Genomic DNA, 21,333 nt, shown 5'->3' with positions numbered 1-21,333 from the left:
GTTTTAAGTTTTATGCTTTTCAAAATATGATCACACTACCTTATTGAATCCCCACAGTAATTCCATTCAGGTACCTTATTATGTTATTTTCAACATTAAATATAAGATTGTGAAAGGTAAAGTGACTTGTTAGACATCACAGAGCAACTTAATTGAAAGACTAAGGCCAGAATTCAGGGCTCTTAACTAGAGACCAAAGTCCTTCCTAATATTGCCCTATGCTAGCTTAATGACTAGATTTTGTGGAAATTATAACTCAGCTTAGAAGAAAATAGAACTGTGGCAGCAGTTCTAGGAAATGTAATTCCTTTCTAGAAATAGTCTGCCACATAGAGCAGAATCACGGAGGGCTCCAAAGGACAACATTTCTCTTGGGTCTCATCACCTTGTGTCAGGCCATCTTCACAATAACTGGGGGGACTAGCCCCCCCCATCAGGCTTTTGACATTTTGCCTGCCACTTGGGTGCCCTGAAAAGCGTGACATTTCTTATGCCTTTGAAAACATCAGAGAAAATAAAAGAAATTGCTCTCATTCTGAACTTTACCTCTGTTGGACCAAAGTGTTTGCTGTTAGGGCAGGGATAAAAGCAAGAAAGAGGAGGGTCCCATAAAGAAGAGATAAGGGGAATGGATTCCTGAGCTCAAATATTTAACAACTGACCAAATTGCACCAGTAAATTTACCTTCTACAATACCTGCACTACCATGCCTTTTTTACTGATGAGCTAAGCAAAAATCTAAGTGTTCCTCTCATCCGTCCTTCCAAGATTACTGAGAATGGGGCATCTGCTCAGGTGAAGAATCAATTCACTGACACACAGATGGCTACATGTCATTTCACAAAAAAAAAAAAAAAATTGTTCCATAGGTGTTTGTTACAAACTGAATAAATAGCCCATTGACCACAGCCATGAAGGCTGCAATTTCCTCTAAGTCAGAAAGTCAGTAACAGAATCAGATCTAGAACTCTTCTGAAGACCCATGTTGTGGACCCTGGCCTTCTCCTGCTCATTCCTTTGCAACCTGTGAGTCAGCATTTCAGTGGCTAGCTGACCCTTGTTCCTGGAATCAACTCGTTGCTATTACACCTGGCATTAGGACTCAGTAATACACTAAACTCTAATTTCTGGAATCATTACCATGTGATCATGACATCATAGAAGCCCAGCAGTTCCGTCTGCTGATCTTTTGAACAAAGCCACAGAGTGATAGTGGGGATGATCTGGGAAAATGCCCTGCCCAAGTGAGATCCAAGTAGCGTTTATTCTTTCATCCTTTGTGACCTTCTTCCTTGGACTCCTCATCTTATTCATTTTCAGACTAATCTGGAGAACCATTAAAAAATGGCAAAACATCAAGGGAACAGGAATTCTCTTGGTCAGTTTCCTTATTTTGGATCCCACTTGTGAAGACTGAGACAGGTTTGACAAGTGATTGGGTTTAGAAAACAATTTAAGCTCCACTCAGTTTTCATGAGTTAACAGAACCAGCTCTAATCTAGTGCCTTAGAAAGGGGCGGATCCTCCCCCAGGGGTGGGAAACAGGACCCCAGGATGCCATTCAAAGGCCACAGGTACAGAGCTGGGCCTCCTCTCCCACCACTCAGAGAAGCAGTGTCTGGTGTGGCTGATGATGAATGGTACCTCTGGAAACAGAGGGTCGCTATTCTGAAAAAAGAAAAAATGTCCACAAACATTGTATCTATGCCTCTATTTTGAATTTTAAAATGATAGTTGTTCTTGGTTCTATGAGGCAGGCAAAAACCATCATCAGGTCAACCTTACTTTCATAAATCACGCATGCAGGATGCATATGTACTTAACACATGTACACTGTCTTTTATAGACCATGTTAACACAACATACCTAGTTGTACATACATTCAACAGAAACCCATGCATACATGCACATGCCATCCAGCCACAAATTCAGAGACACTTTTCACAAACAAACAAGCTTTGCAAGAGTGGGTGCTGTTGAATAACAGCTGGCAAATGATGATGATGAGAATAATGGTATCTTATTCAGATAAGACCTTCCTTAAGAGCTTGAAATAAAACTCTCAAATGTTGTATAATGGCTGTTCTAATACCAGTGACCAAAGGCAAAGAGCTCTATCATGCCCTGTGTGATTTCTTTCCAATTTTTATTTCTCAGACTTTATTTTCCTGATATAGTAATTTTCATAACAGAACACATTTCATTTGTGCACTGTAATCGATATTGAAAAGTTGCTTAAAACATTTCTCTTAATGGTAAACTTCGACATAAAATAACAGAATTTGTAATAACTTGGTAACTTTTAAGGTTATTGGCAATATCATAAAATGGAATTCAGGTTTCTACATTGAACATGTACCCAGTACTGCAGTTCATAGATTTTGTTGCTAAATAAGTTCCCTCTATTCTTAATTATTTGTTAAGACTTTAAGCAATGGCATAAAAACTGTGGAAAGGATTCTGAGGTGCACTTACTCCTTAACAAGACTAATAGAGTACACAAATGAGTAATGGCCTTCTAACCTTTTTTCTCTTTTTCCCAATGAACAACTGAATTGCTAGAATTTTTTAATCTCCTTAGACTTTTGCTCCAGAAAATGTGTCTTTTTTCCCCATTGTATTTATTTTTGTGTGGTTACAAAAATGTGAGAACCCATTTGTCTATAAACATTTGTTGTGTTTTTCCTTTCTTTTGGATGTAATTCATGTCTACCCGTCTGTCCAGAGATGCCTTTTAATTTCTAATAGAAGGCAACTATTACAATGTTAAGAAGTAGGGTCCAAGCCACCAGAATACTCTACTTTCCTGGTTTTGGACCTTGAGGAGAAAATTTGGTATAAGTTGAGTGACTTCTCAGTAACTTGTTATATTCAATTAAATTGACAGTGCTGTATTTTTTCTCTAAGCCTTTGGGAAAGTGGCCTAATGCAAAAAATGTCACAACTATCAGAGTCATTTTAAAAATTATTTGGAGTAGTAGTTTTCTCCTTAAATGTGAATTTTTAAGATGTTTACTATATTCATAAGTATGATTTTATTATATCTTAGGGTCAAGTGGTTTTCCCACAGAAGGGTCCTCTAATTTCATAATGAAATTCAAGGGAGCATTCCATATTAATGTTATATTGAACGTTTTTAAAATCACGTCTCAGACAACATCTTAGGAATGCACATGATGAGCCATAAGTGTTAGAATACAAATTATTGATCAAGATATGAATTCTATCAGATAGTTATTTAATGAGACTTTTCTTCTACCATTCAGAAATTATGAGTAGAAAAATTAAGTTATTTTAAAACCCTGACTCTGGGGCATCTAGGTGCCTCAGTTGGTTAAAGCCTCTGCCTTCGGCTCAGGTCATGATCTCAAGGTCCTGGGATCGAGCCCTGCATCGGGCTCTCTGCTCAGCAGGAAACCTGCTTCCACCTCTCTCTCTATCTGCCTGCCTCTCTGCCTACTTGTGATCTCTACCTGTCAAATAAATAAATAAAATCTTTAAAAAATAATAATAAAACCCTGCCTCTGTATATAATGAGTTTTTCTAAAAGTCAGAGGGTCTCAGGCAGCATGGTGTGGTCAATCCTAGCTTACCTGTGTCTTTCTTGGTGGTAGCTTATCAACAGATATGGGGGCTAGTTCAGACTCCAGGAGTACCTCATCCCCTGCTTATGGGCCAGTCATGTAATTTCTCTATGCCCCCGTTTCCTTATCAGCACATCATGGGTTTAATCACACTTTTGTTTACTTCATAAGATTACTACAAATTTTAAATGTAAGTGAAGGCATTTTATAAATATGAGGAGGGATTACATCAGCAGGATGTGTCACAAGATAAGGAACTAAAAGTAACAAAATTGCTGAAACAACTTCTTCCTCAAAAAAAGAGAGCAGATACTTAAGTAATCACTAAAAATCAATTTGCAATCTTTTTCCTTTGTTCATTTATCTTGATAGAAAAGGATAAGAGATGTTCCCAGAGCAGGAAGAAGCATGCTACTCCCAACCCTGATCACTACCATAATGTTAGTTTGAAGGGTCTAGGACTGAGAGCATGTGAAGAAGGCATGGAGAAGACTTCAGAATTCTAATTAAAAAGCTGTGCAAAGGCCAGTAAAATGCAAACCCAGTGAAATTCATTTCATGATATGCTGAATAAGCGACTCTGGGGTTCTCTGGGTTGGACAAGGTGTAGTGATGTCTGGCTGATAACACAGCAGGAGGTTCCACCAACACACTTTGGGATCTTTTCTCTGGGAGGCAGCTCACTCTCACTTCTCTCTTGCTTATAGGAACTGCTCTTGACAAAGAGCATCGGTAATAGACATTTGGAAAGTCTCCACTTCCAAGGAATATTTCGCGATCATATAGAAATGCTGCTCTCAGCACAGACCTTTGTGGGGCAAGTGTTGGTAAGTGCATTTTCGTTGTTAGCTCGCTGATGTACTTTAGTCATGAGTGTGATTATAGTCGGTGTATGTAATTTTATCGCCTAGGTAAACATCTGGTGTTCCCTGGTGGCCTTATCTAAAATATCACTGCCATCCCACTGCTGTCTCCCTGTTTCTTCCCTATCCATTATCCTGCTTGTTTTTAATTTGAATATAATTACTTGGCATTATAGTTTCAATTGATCATTAGTGCATGTGCTAGAAGAAAAGCTTTATTAGGACAAAGATTGTGTTCATTTTGTTTTTCTTGTACATAAATGGATGTCTGGCATATAGTAGATGTGCCCCCAAAAACATGATGTTTGGTGGATCATCGGGCCTGAAAATATACAACTATTTTCCCCTCCTTTTATTCCATTAGTCTCTTCGTCATTTACAAACTAGTTTCTTTTGCCTCTCTATGATGATATCATTTTACTACCTATTTTATTTTTTTTTTAATTTTTTATTTTTTATAAACATATATTTTTATCCCCAGGGGTACAGGTTACTACCTATTTTAATCTAGGTAACTTGCACATACTAAAACTCAATTCAGGCATAATCTCATAGGGAAAAATTTTACCTTATCTTCATATTAGTCTAAGAATCCATCTCTAAGCTTCTATACTATTCATTGAACAGTTATTAAAATTATCTGTGTATATTTCTGTCTCTTCCAGTGTACTGTGTGCTCCTTAAGAGAACAGACCAGGCCAGGGAAATATTTATATCACATTGTCTGGAAATAGCAGGTGCCCTATAAAGGAATAAATTGATCTGAAACATTAAAAAATAGAATCTAAATTTTGAGGGTATGCTGCCATCAGATGGTGATATGGTGGAAGTAGATGTATGTGAGCTAGAGATTATCTTTTTTTTTGTAATTGGTGAAAACGTTGCTCTTTTCTGGTTAATGTTGTTTAATTAAGATAAAATTACTTTTTAAAACGTATTTGGAAATATATACAATTCTTGATAAAATCTACAGGGAATGTTGAATCATCTGGGAATGTACCTGTCCTTTTTACTTTCTTCTGGTTTTGATCACTTTTCTGAAATGCCTGTCAGTATGACTTGTTAGAGAAGAATTTAGTGATTCTTTTTAATTAGATCAGGGGTTCCTTGGCTAGGATCTCCTGGAATGTTCAAATCATGTGTGACTGTATGAGGATAATATTGGGAATAACATATTAAAGGTCTTTAGGGTGAGGGAGAAGAGAACTTACACCATCCACCATATGAGCACTGCCTATGGGGAGTGGGTGAAGAAGGAATGACCACTGATTACACAACAATAAAAATTACTTCTTTAGTAATGGAAGAACTGTTGTTGGTTTTTTTTTTTTTTTTCCCCCAATCTGTTGCAGTTGAAGATTAAGTAGTTGAAACAGCAGGAGGCACAGAATAAAGGTTAGATTAGAATAAACACCTTAACATTGAAAGGTACTTCTCAATAGGGGTCCCACGCAAGTATTTTATGAAAGGCTGAGAAGAGTAAAAAAAGGCTTGTAGATTTCCTTTCCATCCATCCGTTCTTTCTTTCTTTGTAATTCCCTTACTTCTCTCAACGGATATTTACTGTTTGCCAACTACATGCAAGGCCAATATTCTACACGTGGTGAAAATTCAGGCAAGAGTCTTAAGTCTTAGGGACTTAGATTCTAATGAGGGTAGAGGTGACAAATACAAATATAAATAAGACAAATTCATATGGTTATCCTTTTTTTTTTTTTAAGATTTTATTTATTTATTTGACAGACAGAGATCACAAGTAGGCAGAGAGGCAGGCAGAGAGAGAGAGAGAGAGAGGGAAGCAGGCCTCCTGCGGAGCAGGGAGCCCGATGCGGGGCTCGATCCCCGGACCCCGAGATCATGACCCGAGCCAAAGGCAGCAGCCCAAACCACTGAGCCACCCAGGCGCCCCTGGTTATCTATTCTATCAGGGACTTATGAGTGATGTGTTCGAGAGTTTTGGTGGAAAAGGAGTTAGATCATATGAGATAGAGTGATCAGAGAAGAAATCTCTAAAAAGCTAAGATTTGAGCTAAGACATGAAGAACGAGAAGTATAAAGCCACTAAAGAGTAGAGGAAACAAGGTTGCTCACAGAGAGAACAGACTTGTGGAGGTAAAGAGCTCAGCTTACTCCAAGTACCACAGTGAGACTTCTAGAGGTTCTGGAGGGCAGGGCAAAACGAGGTCTGAGAAGAAACAGAAGAATCACGGGATACTTTACACTTCATACAATGGAATAATTTTACTCTAATGCAAAGGGAAGTCATTGAGGGTTTTTTGAGCATGGGGTTGACATGGTCTAATAATTATGTTTTAAAAATTCAAGAGGCACTAAAGTTTGAAAATAAAGAAACTGTCAAAAGTATACCAGGCAAGTGACAACAGAAATTGGGAGCACATTTTAATATCAGGTAAGTTTGCATTCTGGGCAAAAAAAAAACAAAAAACAATAAATGAAGCCAGTTTCCTAGGGTCACTGTAACAAAGTACCATACACCAACAAAAAACAACAGAAATTTTTTGTCTTGTGGTTCTGGTGGCTAGAAGTCTAAAGTCAAGGCTTGGTTCGTTATGAGGGTTGTGAGAGCCAAGTGGTTCCATGCCTCTCCCCTAGTTTCTCCTGGTTGGTTAGCAATCTTTGGTGTGAGTTTACTCACACATAATTCCAGATCGTTGCCTTCATTTTCACATGGCATTCACATGATGTCTCCTCTGCTTGTGTATACATCCAAATTTTCCTTTCCCAAGGATAATAGTCATACTGAATTAGAGCCCATACTCATGACCTTATCTTAACTTGAATATAACTGCAAAGACCCTACTTCCAAACAAGGTCACTTTTTGCAGTACTTAGGATTTCAACATATCTTTTTGGAGGGAACACAATTCAAGACACAACATTTGTAATGGTAAATGTAACAAACCTCAACCAAAATATAACAACATGAATATCACCAAAAATACCAAGTACCAAGTATCACCCAAAAATACCTACACCAAAAAATAACTTCAAGATAATAAATAAAAATTATAAGGTATAAACAGAAATCTTAAAAACACATTAGTTGTAGGAGATTTTAGTTTACCTATCATATAAGGACATAATAAATAGAAAAATGTTAAAAAACAAAGTTTAGCCAAGTAAATTTGAAGATGTAATTGGCTTTATCAAGCAATTCATGAATCAGGTAGCATTAGATGGGTCTAACAAGCAGAGAGGAGGAGGAGTTGTAAACAGAGTTGTAAAAAATGGGAAGGTTTTATCAGAAGGGAACAAGGAAGCTATTAGCAAAACAAAAAAAAAACATTTTCAGGCAAGATAACCTTCCTTAAAGGGATAGAGCAGATGGTCTTATTGTGCAGATTACCTCACTAGTGTTGGTCAGGAAATTCCAGATTGATTGGTTCAAAACTGCATTCCCAAGAAAGGTTAAAATAACAATTAGGTTAGGTATTAAGTCTTTCTTGGGGCTTAACATAAGCAACTCCATTTTGGACCTGTTTTAAACAATAATAAGCAGAATGAAGATCAGAGTAACTTAATTATTAAGAGAAAGCTGACTGAAATGATGAAACTCCATATACTGAAAACAGAAAGTGTCTATGGACTGTATGTAAAAATTTAGCATATATTGGGCCACAAAAAAACAGTCTCGTTTATGAAACTTACAAAGGATAGATAGATATTAACTGACTACAACACGATAATAAGAGAACAATAAACCAGGGGAGGGTGGGGGAAGAAAAACGAAGACCTTACAGCTACAAACCTTACCATTTCCCTCTCTCAAAAGACCCTTCACTCTGAAAAATCAAAACACTTGAAATATCTTAAAAAACAATGATAATGAAAACACCACATACCCCTTGCACCTAGAGTACAAGATGGAAGTGGTTCTGAGGTAAATGCCTAACAATAAAAACATATTTTGATAAATGAAAACAATTACATGAATTATCAATCTCAAAAAATTAAAACACATTAAATCTATACAGAATATAAAGAGTCAGAAATTAATGAGTAAAAAAATAGCTGATTACGTAAAACAATAACATACAGAAATCAATAGCTAGCCTAAACAAGGGAAAAAGAGAAAAAGCGCAAATATATAAGAAATAAGACATTAAAATGAGGATACAAATAAAAAGCAAACTGAAAGGTACATAAGCAATTCAAATCTGAAAACTGAATGACTCCTTAGGACAATCAAAATTACCAAAACTGATCAAAAAAGAAACTTAAACAGACAAATATCTGGAAGAAATACAGATATTGTCAAAGATCTGTATCACCACCACCATAATCATCCCTCCTCCCCCAACATCTGTGGGAAACCTAGATGACTTCAAGGTCCAGTCAACCAAATCAAGATGTGGATATCCCTGGATATCCACATGGAAAAGAAAGAAATCAATTTTCTTCTTCAGTGAAGGTGCAGTATCTATATCAAACCTCCCAAATAAAGCAAGTAAAACAAAAAAAATCTACAGACTAACATCCTTAATGCTTTGGGGGGGATACACAGCCAATCACCCAATGAAAGCAGAACTAAAGGACAGAGGAGGAAAAAGAGAGGAAGGTAAAAAGAGGAAAAGAATGGCAAAGAAAAAGGAAAATTCCAATAGTCAAAGGGAAAAATACATTATTTTCCAAAACAGGATACCTTCTAGAGATCCCTCTATAGATTAAAACATGGCAAAGTATTAATCAACGTTGTAGCATCTGTGGGCTTGTTGGTTTTGTCATCACAAGTGATGTTATGACTATCTGGGAGATTTTGTTTTGCATTAGTTCCAAATGCAGTCCTATTCTTAAACAATCTTTGCTTTTTCCCAGAGCACACAGGTTGTAGTTAATTGAGTAATTAACAATGCTTCTCTGTTGCTTTGATCGCCAGACATTCAGAACTAAAATTATGGCTTATCTTTAATAAATATATCTATTTGGGGCAGCATTCTAGGCACCATTTTAAGTCCACATTCTGTTTTCCCATCTTCCCTTGCATCTATTTTCTCAGGTAATCCAGCACTTCACATGTCTTCATATTCTGTTTTAACTCCTTTCCATAAATGTGTAATCATTTCTGTAAATTTATAAATAAGCCCTTGGTTAGAGCAATAGTTGTCAATCTTAATATACAGAACAACTAAATGAGCAAAGGAAGCATCACAGTTTGTTTGGAAATGAAACAAAAATGTTTCAAAAATAATGTTGTAAAAATTGACTAAAGAAACATTTATTTCACTGGATTTTCCTCATTTTCATAATTCAATCATACTTCCCTGGGGAAAAACATAAAAACCAGTGCTTTCATACTTTACATCCATTGTTTATGCAAAAAAAAAAAATTAAAAACCTTTTCTATCACCTTGAGATGAGTTGTATTTTTATGTTTTACTTTCCATTTTCTTCCATTATTTCATATTTTATATCTAATATACGATCAAGCATCAGGAACTTATTTTGTATGAGACTATCTATGTCTTAGACATCTTAGACATTGAATACAATTCATATGAATTGACAGGAAAAACTGACAGAAGATACTAGACAATATTCTCACTATTTGTACATGGTGACATTTTCCCTTTTATGCACTTGGCACAATATTCAAAAAATTATCAAAGGTTACACAGTAAAAAATTAATTTCTCTTTACCGTACTAACTCCATCCACTGCTATGAGCTTCTTTCTTCAAACCTCATGATTCTCAGCAACATTCTCAGATATATTTTCTTTAGGTGTTTAGGTGACTTAAGATAACTCTTAAAAAAAAAAAAAAGACAACTCTTTTCCCCCATAAGTTGTATCTATAAAATTTAAAAATTTTTTTTTTAAATATTTTATTTGTTTATTTGACAGAGAGCTAGAGAGAGAGCACAAGTAAGCAGAGCGGCAGGGAGAGGGGGAGAGAGAGAAGCAGGCTATCCGCTGAGCAGGGAGCCCGATGTGGGGCTCGATCCCAGGACCCTGGAATCATGACCCGAGCCGAAGGCAGCTGCTCAACCAACTGAGCCACCCGGGCGCCCCAAAATTTAAATTTTGAAATAATAAAAATTATTTCTTGTGGCAGTTCTTTGTGGAGACTAGTAAAGTGAGTGGTTAATGCAGCCAGTGAAGGCAAAATTAGATCTGAATTCAGTTTAACTGATATCTTGTGTCTTCCAAATTGGAATATCCTGGGAAAGTGGGGTAGGGGTATTCTAACAGATTTTCAAAGGGCCGGCTTTGTTCTGTAGCAGTTCTCCAGGTTTCATGGATGCGATTTCCTAAAATGGATTTACCTGAGGACTTCTCACACCAGTTCTCCTCTCCCATCACCCTTTTAAAACCCATTTTACAAAACAGGTGTATTATCATTACCTCTTTTTTTTTTTTTTAAAGATTTTATTTATTTATTTGACAGAGAGAAATCACAAGTAGATGGAGAGGCAGGCAGAGAGAGAGAGGGAAGCAGGCTCTCTGCTAAGCAGAGAGCCCGATGCGGGACTCGATCCCAGGACTCTGAGATCATGACCTGAGCCGAAGGCAGCGGCTTAACCCACTGAGCCACCCAGGCGCCCCTCATTACCTCTTTTTGAAAAATGAAGAATCTGATGCACAGAGAAATAAAATACAAAAATTATAAAATGGGAATAAGAATTACTCATCTATAGTCTATTTCAATAAATGAGTTAATGTATGAGAATTAAAGTAATTATTACATGAGTTACTAGTTATTAGGTAAATATACACATGTATGCCTAGCATATAATACATATATAGGTATAGCTTCTTAATATTTTTGTAAATAATTATGTATTTATTTTGTAAATCGCAAAAAGCAATTAAAATTGATGCTCAAGTCTATCTCATTCTAGCAACAAGTTATATCCTTAATTAACTGAAAAAATCTACCTCATTTGGATAAATTTCCTATACGGTTTTACTTCTTGTATTTGAAAATTATTAGAATTTGTAGTATAGTTATGTTGCTTTAACCAGATGTGTTAACAATTTAATGATCATTCAATCTAGAAAAATTTTTTAAAAAATTTAGAGGCTGGTGTCAGAAAATTTAGATGTCTTTTAGTTTCTTGCACCTATCTTGAGATTACAAACCTGTTCTCCTAGGTGTTTCTTACATGCATTAAGAATTAATTACTGAATCAACATGCTAATAAATCAACATGCTAATATCTTATAAGCATGATGATCATAAGATGAAGTTTTTGTCAGTTGTCTGGTCTGCTAATAGAGTAACTTTCATTCTTAGAAGGTTATGTCTTTGCACAATAAATAAAACAGCCTCCTTAGTTTAAATGAAAAGATTTTTTTGAAGCCAGAGGTAATTTTCCAAGGAAAAGGAGCCACTATCAGGAATGCAATTTTGAAGGTCTCCGTTGACAGCTCTATAGACTAAACTCTAACTTTGGTTAGAAAGAACACTTTTCTTTTCTCTCTATTCCTCTCTCATGATGGGCCATGTCCCTCTCTCGTTTTCATTTACCTTGCTGGGGAGTTCTATATTTCATGAGTTTCAAGGACATATACATGGGTACCTATAATTAATATCTTCTTATCCTTCTAAATTTCAATATCCCATTTCCCCCCATTTATTTTGTTTAATTTCATTCTCTCCCTCTGGTCAGTTTTAATGAATGACGATACTATGTGACATGCTTCCCCATCAGATCAGGATGAGAATTTTTGAATAATTTTTTTTTCTGATCCAAAGCCTGCTTCTTTTCCTATGATCCAAAAGTCTACCGGAAGCTTGGGAAAGAGCTGACTGGATGGACCCTGAGTTTATTGAGGAGACATCCCCACATCGACAGGTTTCCCCTTTGGCAGAAGATGAGGCAGGGAGCGCAAGTTCAAGCCACCAAAGGCTTAATAAGGAATAAATATGGGGCGCCTGGGTGACTCAGTGGATTAAGTCGCTGCCTTCGGCTGGGGTCATGATCTCAGGGTCCTGGGATCGAGTCCCACATCGGGCTTTCTGCTCAGCAGGGAGCCTGCTTCCCTCTCTCTGTCTCTCTGCCTGCTTGTGATCTCTCTCTGTCAAATAAATAAATAAAATCTTTAAAAAAAATAAGGAATAAACATGCTGCTCTACCTTGGGAAGCTTGCCTTTAAAGGAACAACCTTAACTCACACGTTGTGTACCAACGTGGCAGAGGCTCACGCTGTGTCTCATGGCAGAGGGCCTGGGGCCTCCACTGTCCCTCCACCGGCCGTGGCGACGGGCCAGGGCGGGGCGGCCTGGGCCATCTTGGGTTCCTCAAGCTTCCTCTTCACCACCTGGCATGGTTGTGGAGCGCCTCGGGCCGCTGGTGCGACGGCCCCGCCCTCCGCTGGGGCTGCTTCTCCCAGGAAGCCGGGTCAGAAAGCGGCCACACGGGTCCGCTGGGGACACAGCGACCTGGTAGAAAGAGCCAGCCCCGAGGATGGGTACGAGCCCCCGCAGGCTCTGGGATTTCTAGGGCCTGGTGGAAGGCGCTCCACGAGTTAGGGCCGATGGTTCGCCATCCAGCTGCAAAAGCAGGGCAGCACTGCTTAATCTGCACCCTTTGCACAGCTTCCCGTGTCCCTGTCCTGAGGGTGCTGGCAGTACTTTGTTTCCTCGTGTTCGTCAATTCACTACTGGTCACTGGGTCTCCGAGCACGGAATTGATTGTCGCTGCTGGGCCAGTTTGATGATCGGAGTCTTCCTGAGCTGCCCTCATACCTCCTCCTCAGTCAGCGCGTTAAAGGTTAGCAGGAATATCCCTTATCTATCCGGGGATCCCTGTATTCTGCACAGCGGCCGCACCTCACCGGGCTTAGCCTAGAAGCCGCAGGACAGCACTGCGCATGCCTGGCCCCGCGGTCCCACCGCGCTTGCGCAGCCCTTCCGAAATCCATGCTCTGTGCTGGCTTAATTTTTCCAGTTTGAATAGTTAGTTTTACAAAAATGTTTCCTCCGAGTCCTTCTTTGGTCATGTCTCATAAACTTTCCCAAGGATTATTATTTTTATGAGTGCTTAATTCATCTTGTTTGAAATTTTAATTCTGATTTCTTGTTTGATTCATGATCTATTTAGAGGAATGCTGTAGGCTTTTGTTTCCTTGGGATAGTGTGGCCATCTATTCTACTTTGGTAAAATTTATGGTCCAAGAATATCACTATCTTTATGACTTCTGGTTTCTGAAATTTATGGGAAGATTCATTGTCGCCCCATGCATGTTCAATTTTTATTGCTCCACTGACTTTTGAAAGAATATGTATTATGTTTGATATATAAGCATTATTAATTATGTTATATGTATTTTCCATATCCTTAATTATTTACTGACTGAAAGGGACATGTCAAAAGTTTTCATTTTCATTTTGTAGGTTTATCAAATATCTTGCCTTTCCAACACATTTTAAATTATATATTTTCTATAATATCAGTTACTGCATAAAGTTACTATTGAGTCTTACTGCTTGATTGTGCTTTTTATCTATATGAAATATTATTGTCTCAGTGGATTTGGGGGGTTTTGCTTAAATAGTTTTGAATACAATATTAGCATGTAACTTTGCTTTCGTTTTATTCATACTTGATTGGAATATCTTTGCCCAGCTATATGTCAATCTTTTTGTCTAATTTCCTGTTAAGTGTGTCTCTTGTAAATACCATAGAACTGGATTTCTGTTCTCTTAATGACTTAAGAATACATTTTTTTAGTTTACCAGGGGAATTTGATTATTCTCCTTTATGGTGATTTGTTTTATTGGTTCTCATAATACCTAGAAATTGAGTTTGCTGCATAATCGAATATCTAAATATAAGTGGCCTGAAAAAAAAAAAAAGGAAGATAAGTTAGTAAAGAAAAGGAAAATAGGTGTTAGGCAGCTAAGAACTCTGTCATAGTCTTAGTTCTTCATTTACTAGAGAGACCAGAATTACATGGTGACTGTGAATTTTGAGAGACATGGCCTCAAACACTGGCTCTTCCACTTCCTACTGTGCAATCTTGGGCAAATTAACTTTTCTAAATTGGATTTCATTCATACAATATGAATAACCTCCTTTAGAGTATTGTAGGGAGAATTGTATGATAATACGTGTAAACCATTCAGGGTAAACTAAGCATTGACCATTGGCTGATATTTTCGTTTATTTGTTAATTTTTATTACTTTTTATTTATTTTCTTATTTCTGATTTTTATAATTCCATTTTATTTTTTTTATTATTTTATTTTATTTTATTTATTTGACAGAGAGAGAGATCACAAGTAGTGATAGGGTCTGTGATCAAAGGAATGAGACTGATACAAAGCCAAGTTCAAGCAAAGCTTTATTTCGCACCAAGCATTAAGAATCAAACCGACAGGTCGGGCCGTCTCTTACAGAAAGCAAGACCCCTCCCAGCCTTATAGACTAACTTTTAAAGGGCAAAGGCCATGTAGTTGAACCTGGCCACACACAGGTGGCCAATGAGATTGTAACACACAGAGAAAGTTGTATAGTCATGCTAGGTCACACATGGGTGGCCAATTGAATTACAATTTACCCTATAGTAGATATTTGAACTAGCCTATCACCTTGGTCAGAATTGGGGCCCAAAAGGCGGGACCCACATTCTTTAGGGAGGTAGTGATTAGACGTCTCCACTTGGCCTTACCTGCCCTTGTATTTGGGCTCTGTTACCTGGGACTGGTTAATCATATTTTACTAATTTCCCGGACTTGCTTTTAAGGAAGTCCCCTGAGGGGGGCATGGTCAGTTTAAGTTTTACTGCATAAGCAACAAAATGGCTATTCAACCGAGATGGAGCCACTCTGGCTAAGTAGGCCCTTACAATAGGCAGAGAGGCAGGCAGAAAGAGAGGAGGAAGCAGGCTTCCTGCTGAACAGAGAGTCGAATGCGGGGCTCGATTCCAGGACCCTGAGATCATGACCTGAGTCGAAGGCAGAGGCTTTAACCCACTGAGCCACCCAGGTGCCCCTATAATTCCACTTTTAATAGAATATCATAGACATACTAGGCAAGCCAAGTTCAGAACAAATTTTCCATTCTATATTTCCTCTATATATCTCCACATGTTTTATATCTATATTAAAAAAAAAAATCTTTGGCATGTTTTCCACCACAGCACTCCTCCTTCCTTCTAGAAATTGTTGAATGAATCTGAACATTCAGTTCCAGATTGCTGTTGTGGGTTTGTGGGGTTTTTTTGTTTGGTTGGTTTTTTTTTGTTTTGTTTTGTTTTGTTTTTTTGTTTTTTTTTTGTTTTTTTTTTGGTTTTGTTTTGTTTTTAGCATTATACATCTGGTATAAGAGCTTTTTCTTCATATTTGCTTTAGAGTCAAAAATTAATTTTACCAGTTTCATTAGGCACCAGTTTTTCTTACACAGCATGCTTTCTGTTTCTGAATGTTGTCTTTTTCTTGAGACTCTCCATTTGCAAGGGAAGGTTTGGATGGTATATTGTCATTCCTTGAATGTCCAAAACAATTTTTTTTTCCTTGCTGTCACTGGTGAACAACAGTTTTGTTTGGTGGAGGATTTTTGCCTTGTCATCCTTTTTCCTAAAATCTCTGTAAATGCAGTTGTTCCAATATCTTCTAGAACTTAAGGCTACCTGTTAGATATGAAGCTCATGTCTCTAAACTCCAAATCTACCCTCTCCTCTCTGCTTTGTGAAATGAGGCCAGGCCTCAGCAATTATATGTGTCCCAGTTTTTCCAACATTACCAGAACCAGACTCACATCATCTCAGAGGTACCACCACCAGTCAGGTCAACTAGGACCCCACCTCCAAAGTCTGAAACTCAACTCCAAAGGGCACCTCTTTTAAGATGCTAATGTTGATAATCCTGACCTGTTTTTGTTAATCTCCCAGCCAGGCTCTAGGGTGCTTCTATCGCTTACTGTCTCCATATTATCTCCATCTTTTCCTTTTACATTTCCAATCCTCCAGTTCTGTTTAACAGATTTTTAGAATCTCACTGGGAACATTAATTGTAATTTGACAAAGCTTATTTACATGTTCTCTGTTAATGCTTTCACTGAAGGTCATTTTATTTCTTTCTTCTGTTTTAGCCTCTTATTTTTCTTATACTCCCCCTGTAAATGGCATTTTATGTTGTCTGCTAATGTTCATAAATGAAGGTTTAGAATACCTTGTTTACTCTGTTGGCTGCTGTTCATGTTTATAGATACACGCGTAACTATCCACCAGCCAAATGGGCAGTTTTAAGCCCCACTGTGGAAATCTATCCCAATTTACTGGGTGTTTTTCTACACAGACACACACATGGGATAATGCTATGGCCAGCAACTCCACAGACAAGGATTTCTCTGGATCAGATCTCATGTTTTTCATTTCTCTCTGACTGCTTTCCCAAGTGCATCTGGGAAAAGTAGTGTTGCTGCTGCTAGCCAAGAGGTCCCCCATCAGCCATTGTGTGGCAACAATCTCCCCCAGGTCCTTCTGGCTTTGTGGCTTCATCTTCAGTGTATGAGCTCAGATGAGGGGCTTTCTACCCCCTGTGCACTCCCAAACAGTCATTGCTTCCAGGTTTTGCCTCCCCAACCCAAGAAAAGTTTACGTGTCCTCTCGGAATTTCCTCCAATTTTTGCCTGACTTACTTTGCAGTGTTCATAAGCTGCTAGCTCCCAATGCCTGTTTTTGATTGGGTATAAATTTTTCTGTTTGTTATATATTATTTCTGGATAATATTCTTTTGGTTTGTGGCATGAGTTCGGTATTGTTCTTAGTTTGAATGAAACTAAATTTTTTTCTTTTTCGGGGAGGGGGGCAGTAATTTCTGTGGGTGGAAGGATTGTAAACATATGGCCTACCATCATCTTTCTGGAAGCCTGTCAGTAAATGATTTATACTTGAAGAATCACTTAGTAAGAGAGAAAAAAAATCATGTGTAAAGAGCAGAAAAACATTTCATGGAAACTATTAATAATTATTAATACTGAGATATATGTATATAATATCCACATATCCATACCCAACATCTGTCCTGAGCTGCAAAATACATTTCTAACTGCTGTTAGACCCAGAAACCTAGTAATATCCCTCCTGACACTTACCATAGATATTAAATGGAACTTATAGTGAGAGCTGAGATCCCAAAGAAATAGATGCCAGTAACTCTCAGGTATTAAGTAAGCTGCAGCATTGCCACTTACAAACCAACTGGAAGAAAACCAGTTAAAGCTCTTAGCTTGTTACCCAATTACATGCAAATTAGGGTAAGCCAGTTCTTCATCTGTTCTAGAAAATAACCTTTTGTCAGATATATCATTTACTAATATTTCTCCCATTCTGCAGGTTGCCTTTTAGTTATGCAGGAAATTTTTATTTTGCTGAAGTCCCAATATTTTATTTTTGCTTTTGTTTCTCTTTCTTCCAGAGTTCTATCTAGAAAGAAGTCCATGTTAAAAAGGTTACTGCCTTTGTTCTTAGGATTTTTATGGTTTCCAGCCTCACATTTAGGTCTTTAATCTATTTTGAATTTATTTTTTTGTATGGTGTAAGAAAGAAGTCCAATTTCATTCTTTTGCATGTTGCTGTCCAGTTTTTCCAATATCATTTTGATGAAGTTTTAAAATATAGGGGAGGTTTGGTGGGGTGAAGTCCCCAGCCAATGACCAAGAAAGAATTCTTGAGACATCTTTGGTGCAAAATGGTGGTTTATTAAGGCATGGGGACAGGACCCCTGGACAGGAAGAGCTGCTGCCCTAGGGTTGTGAGGGGTGATGGGTTATGTACCAGGGGGGTGGGGAAAGTAAGGAAAAGAGAGGTTTCAGTAGAACTTGCATATGCTAAAGAGGACCTACAAAATACCAGATACCAGAGGCCTTGCCATTGCCAAGGTTGTTTTGCCCTCTATCAAGGTATTAAGATGGGTGGGAGATTCCTAAAGAATGTCACATATGTCCCACCCAGGAGTATGGGTGGGGGAAGGTTGGGGAGGTTGGAGGGTGTCAGCTTTGTCCTGCTTTGTTGAAGAAGGAAATTAATTTACTATATAGTTGTGGGTTTATTTTTGGGTTTTCTATTTTGTTCCATTGATCCAAGTGTCTATTTTTGTGCCACTACCATACTTTTTGATTACTATAGCTTTTTAATACAACTTGAAGTCCCGAATTGTGATGCCTTTTCTTTTCTTTTCCAAGTTTGCTTTGGCAGTTTGAATCTTTTTGTGGTTCCATACAAAGTTGAGGATTGTTTATTCTATTTCTGTGAAAAATGCTGTTGGTGTTTCGAGAGGGATTACTTTAAATGAGTAGATTGTTTTGGTAGTATAAACATTTAACAATATTTGTTTTTCCAATCCTTGGACATGGAATGTTTTTTTCATTTCTTTGTGTCATCATCAATTTCTTTTGTCAGTATTTTATAGTTTTTAGAATAGTGGTCTTTTACCTCTTTGGTTAGGTTTATTCCTAGATATCTCATTGGTTTTTTTTTTTGTGTGTGTGTGAAATTTAGATGGGATTGATTCCTTAATTTCTCTTTTCACTGCTTCATTATCGGTGTATAGAAACGGAACAGATTTTTGTGCACTGGTTTTGTATTCCGTGACTTTACGGAATTCATTTAATAGTTCTAGGAGATTTTGAATGATATTGTTTGGGTTCTTTATATAGAGTATCATGTCATCTGCAAATAGTGAAAACTTTACTTCTTCCATGCTGATCTCTGGATGCCTTTTATTTGTTTTTGTGTCTGATGGCTGTGGCTAGGACTTCTAGTACTACATTAAATCCCAGTGGTGAGACTGGACATTCCTGTCTTGTTCCCAGCCATAGAGGAAAAGTGCTCCGTTTTTCACCCCTGAGGATGATATTAGCTGTGGGTTTTTCATATATGATCTTTATTATGTTGAGGTATGTTGCTTCTAAACCTACTTTGTTGGGGGTTTTTATCATGAATTGATGCTTTACTTTGTCAATTGCTTTTTTTTTTTTTTTTTGCATCTACTGAAATAAGCATATCATTCTTATTCTTTCTTTTATTAATGTGATGTATCATGTTGAGTGACTTTGAATATTGAACCACTTGATTGTGGTGAATGATTTAAAGACTTTACAAAACTCAACATCTGAAAAATGAATAATCCAATTAACAAATGGGTAGAAGACATGAATTTTTTCAAAGAAGACATACGGCTGACCAATAGACCCATGAAGAGATGCCCAAAATCTCTCATCGTCAGGGAAATACAAATCAAAACAACAATGAAGTAATCACCTCACAACTGTCAGACCTGCTAAGATCAACAACACAAGAAACAACAGATCCTGGCAAGGATGTGGAGAAAGGGGAACATTTTTGCACTGTTGGTGGGAATGCAAACTAGTGCAGCCACCCTAGAAAACAGTATGGAGTCTCCTCAAAAAATTAAAAATAGAGCTACACTATGATCCAGCAATTGCACTACTAGGTATTAAATATATATATATATATATATATATATATATATATATATATATATTTATATGTGTGTGTGCATACACATACACACAACTAATTCAAGGGGATATATACACCCCATTGTTTAAGCAACATTATCTATAATCGTCAAATTATGGAAATAGTCCAAGTGTCCATCAGCTGATGAACAGTTAAAGAAGATGTAGTATATATTTACCTGACCATAAAAAAGGATGAAATCTTGCCATTTGCAATGAAATGGATGGAAGTAGAGGGTATTATGCTAAGTGAAATAAATGAGTCAGAGAAAGCCAAATACCACATGATTTCATGCGTATGTAGAAATTAAAAAACAAAACAAGTGAGCAAAGGGGGAAAAAAGGAAAGGAGGCAAACCAAGAAACAGATTCTTAACTATAAAGAACAAACTGATGGTTATCAAGGGGAGGTAGGTGGGGGGAATGGATGAAATAGGTAATGGGGATTAAGGAGTGCCTGTGATGAGCACTGAGTGATGTATGAGTGTTGAGTCACCATATTGCACACCTAAAATCAATGTTACATTGTATGTTAACTAACTAGATTTAAATAAAAATGTTTAAAAAAAAGTAAAATTGGAAATAGAGGAGGATTTTTAGAGCAAGTTCTGTTATGGCAGAGGTGTGGGAGAGCTTTTGTCTCATGTCAAGCCTAAGGAAAGACTCTTGAGAGGTTCCACTCAGAATTTTCAGTTTGCATCTTTGAGAATGCTGGGGACACAGAGGACTGACATCTGGCTCATTTGTGATAAGGGGCCATTGAGCTAGCTGCTCTAGGCAGAAATTGTCACACTGAAGATAATCTCCACTGTTTGTTGAGGCAAAGAATGCTAGACTTGTTCCCAGAGCCAGATTTGGGTCACATGTAAGAGTCTTCTCTTATCTGCTCAAGTAGGCATCTGGAGGGGTACAGGTCCCAGCAGAATAAAGGCATGTGAGGTGTACCGAGAAAAAAGCTGTGAGCAACCAGTTCGAGAAGATGTTTCCACCCAATTCAAGGGAACTGTAAAGGGAGACCCTTAGTGATTAAGTATTATCTCTACCACAGTCCTTCTCCCAGCTCCCCTTGCATTTCTGATCCCCTTTACCTAGCTTAACTTTATTTTCCTAGCATATAACTGCTAACATATCATGCAAGTTACATATCAGTTGTCTTTATTTATTGCCTACACTGTAAGATCCATAAAGGCAAGATCTTTCGTGTATGCTGTTCACTGATAGATCCCCATCACCAGAATAATATTTGGGTCATGATAGGTACTAAAAAAATGCTCATTACATTTGAATATGAATTGAATTGGTATCTCCCAAGAGCAATGAAACAGCCCATACAAATAAACATTGAACACCTCCCATTCTCAGAGCTCCAGGGTGAGAGCCTACCAATCGAACAGCAGTCAAGTCCAGCATTTCCTCTCATGACCTCCCTCTTCTGTT

At 37.6% G+C, this 21,333-nt stretch overlaps 1 protein-coding gene across 1 annotated transcript in view; it reads left to right on the top strand.

Annotated features, from left to right (window-relative positions):
- The first annotated feature begins 1,200 nt into the window (after positions 1-1,200).
- Positions 1,201-21,333, top strand: part of KCNU1 (potassium calcium-activated channel subfamily U member 1) — a 149,195-nt gene continuing 129,062 nt past the window's right edge. The window contains exons 1-2 of the mRNA XM_082715533.1: positions 1,201-1,378; positions 4,292-4,411. Of these exons, the coding sequence (XP_082571659.1) occupies positions 1,232-1,378; positions 4,292-4,411 (267 nt within the window). The 5' untranslated portion in view covers positions 1,201-1,231. The remainder of the gene's footprint in view (positions 1,379-4,291; positions 4,412-21,333) is intronic.

This window comes from Mustela nivalis, assembly GCF_964662115.1.
Source record: "Mustela nivalis genome assembly, chromosome: 20".
In the NCBI taxonomy this organism is placed as follows: domain Eukaryota; kingdom Metazoa; phylum Chordata; class Mammalia; order Carnivora; family Mustelidae; genus Mustela; species Mustela nivalis.
This window is presented reverse-complemented; position numbering and strand designations above follow the sequence as displayed.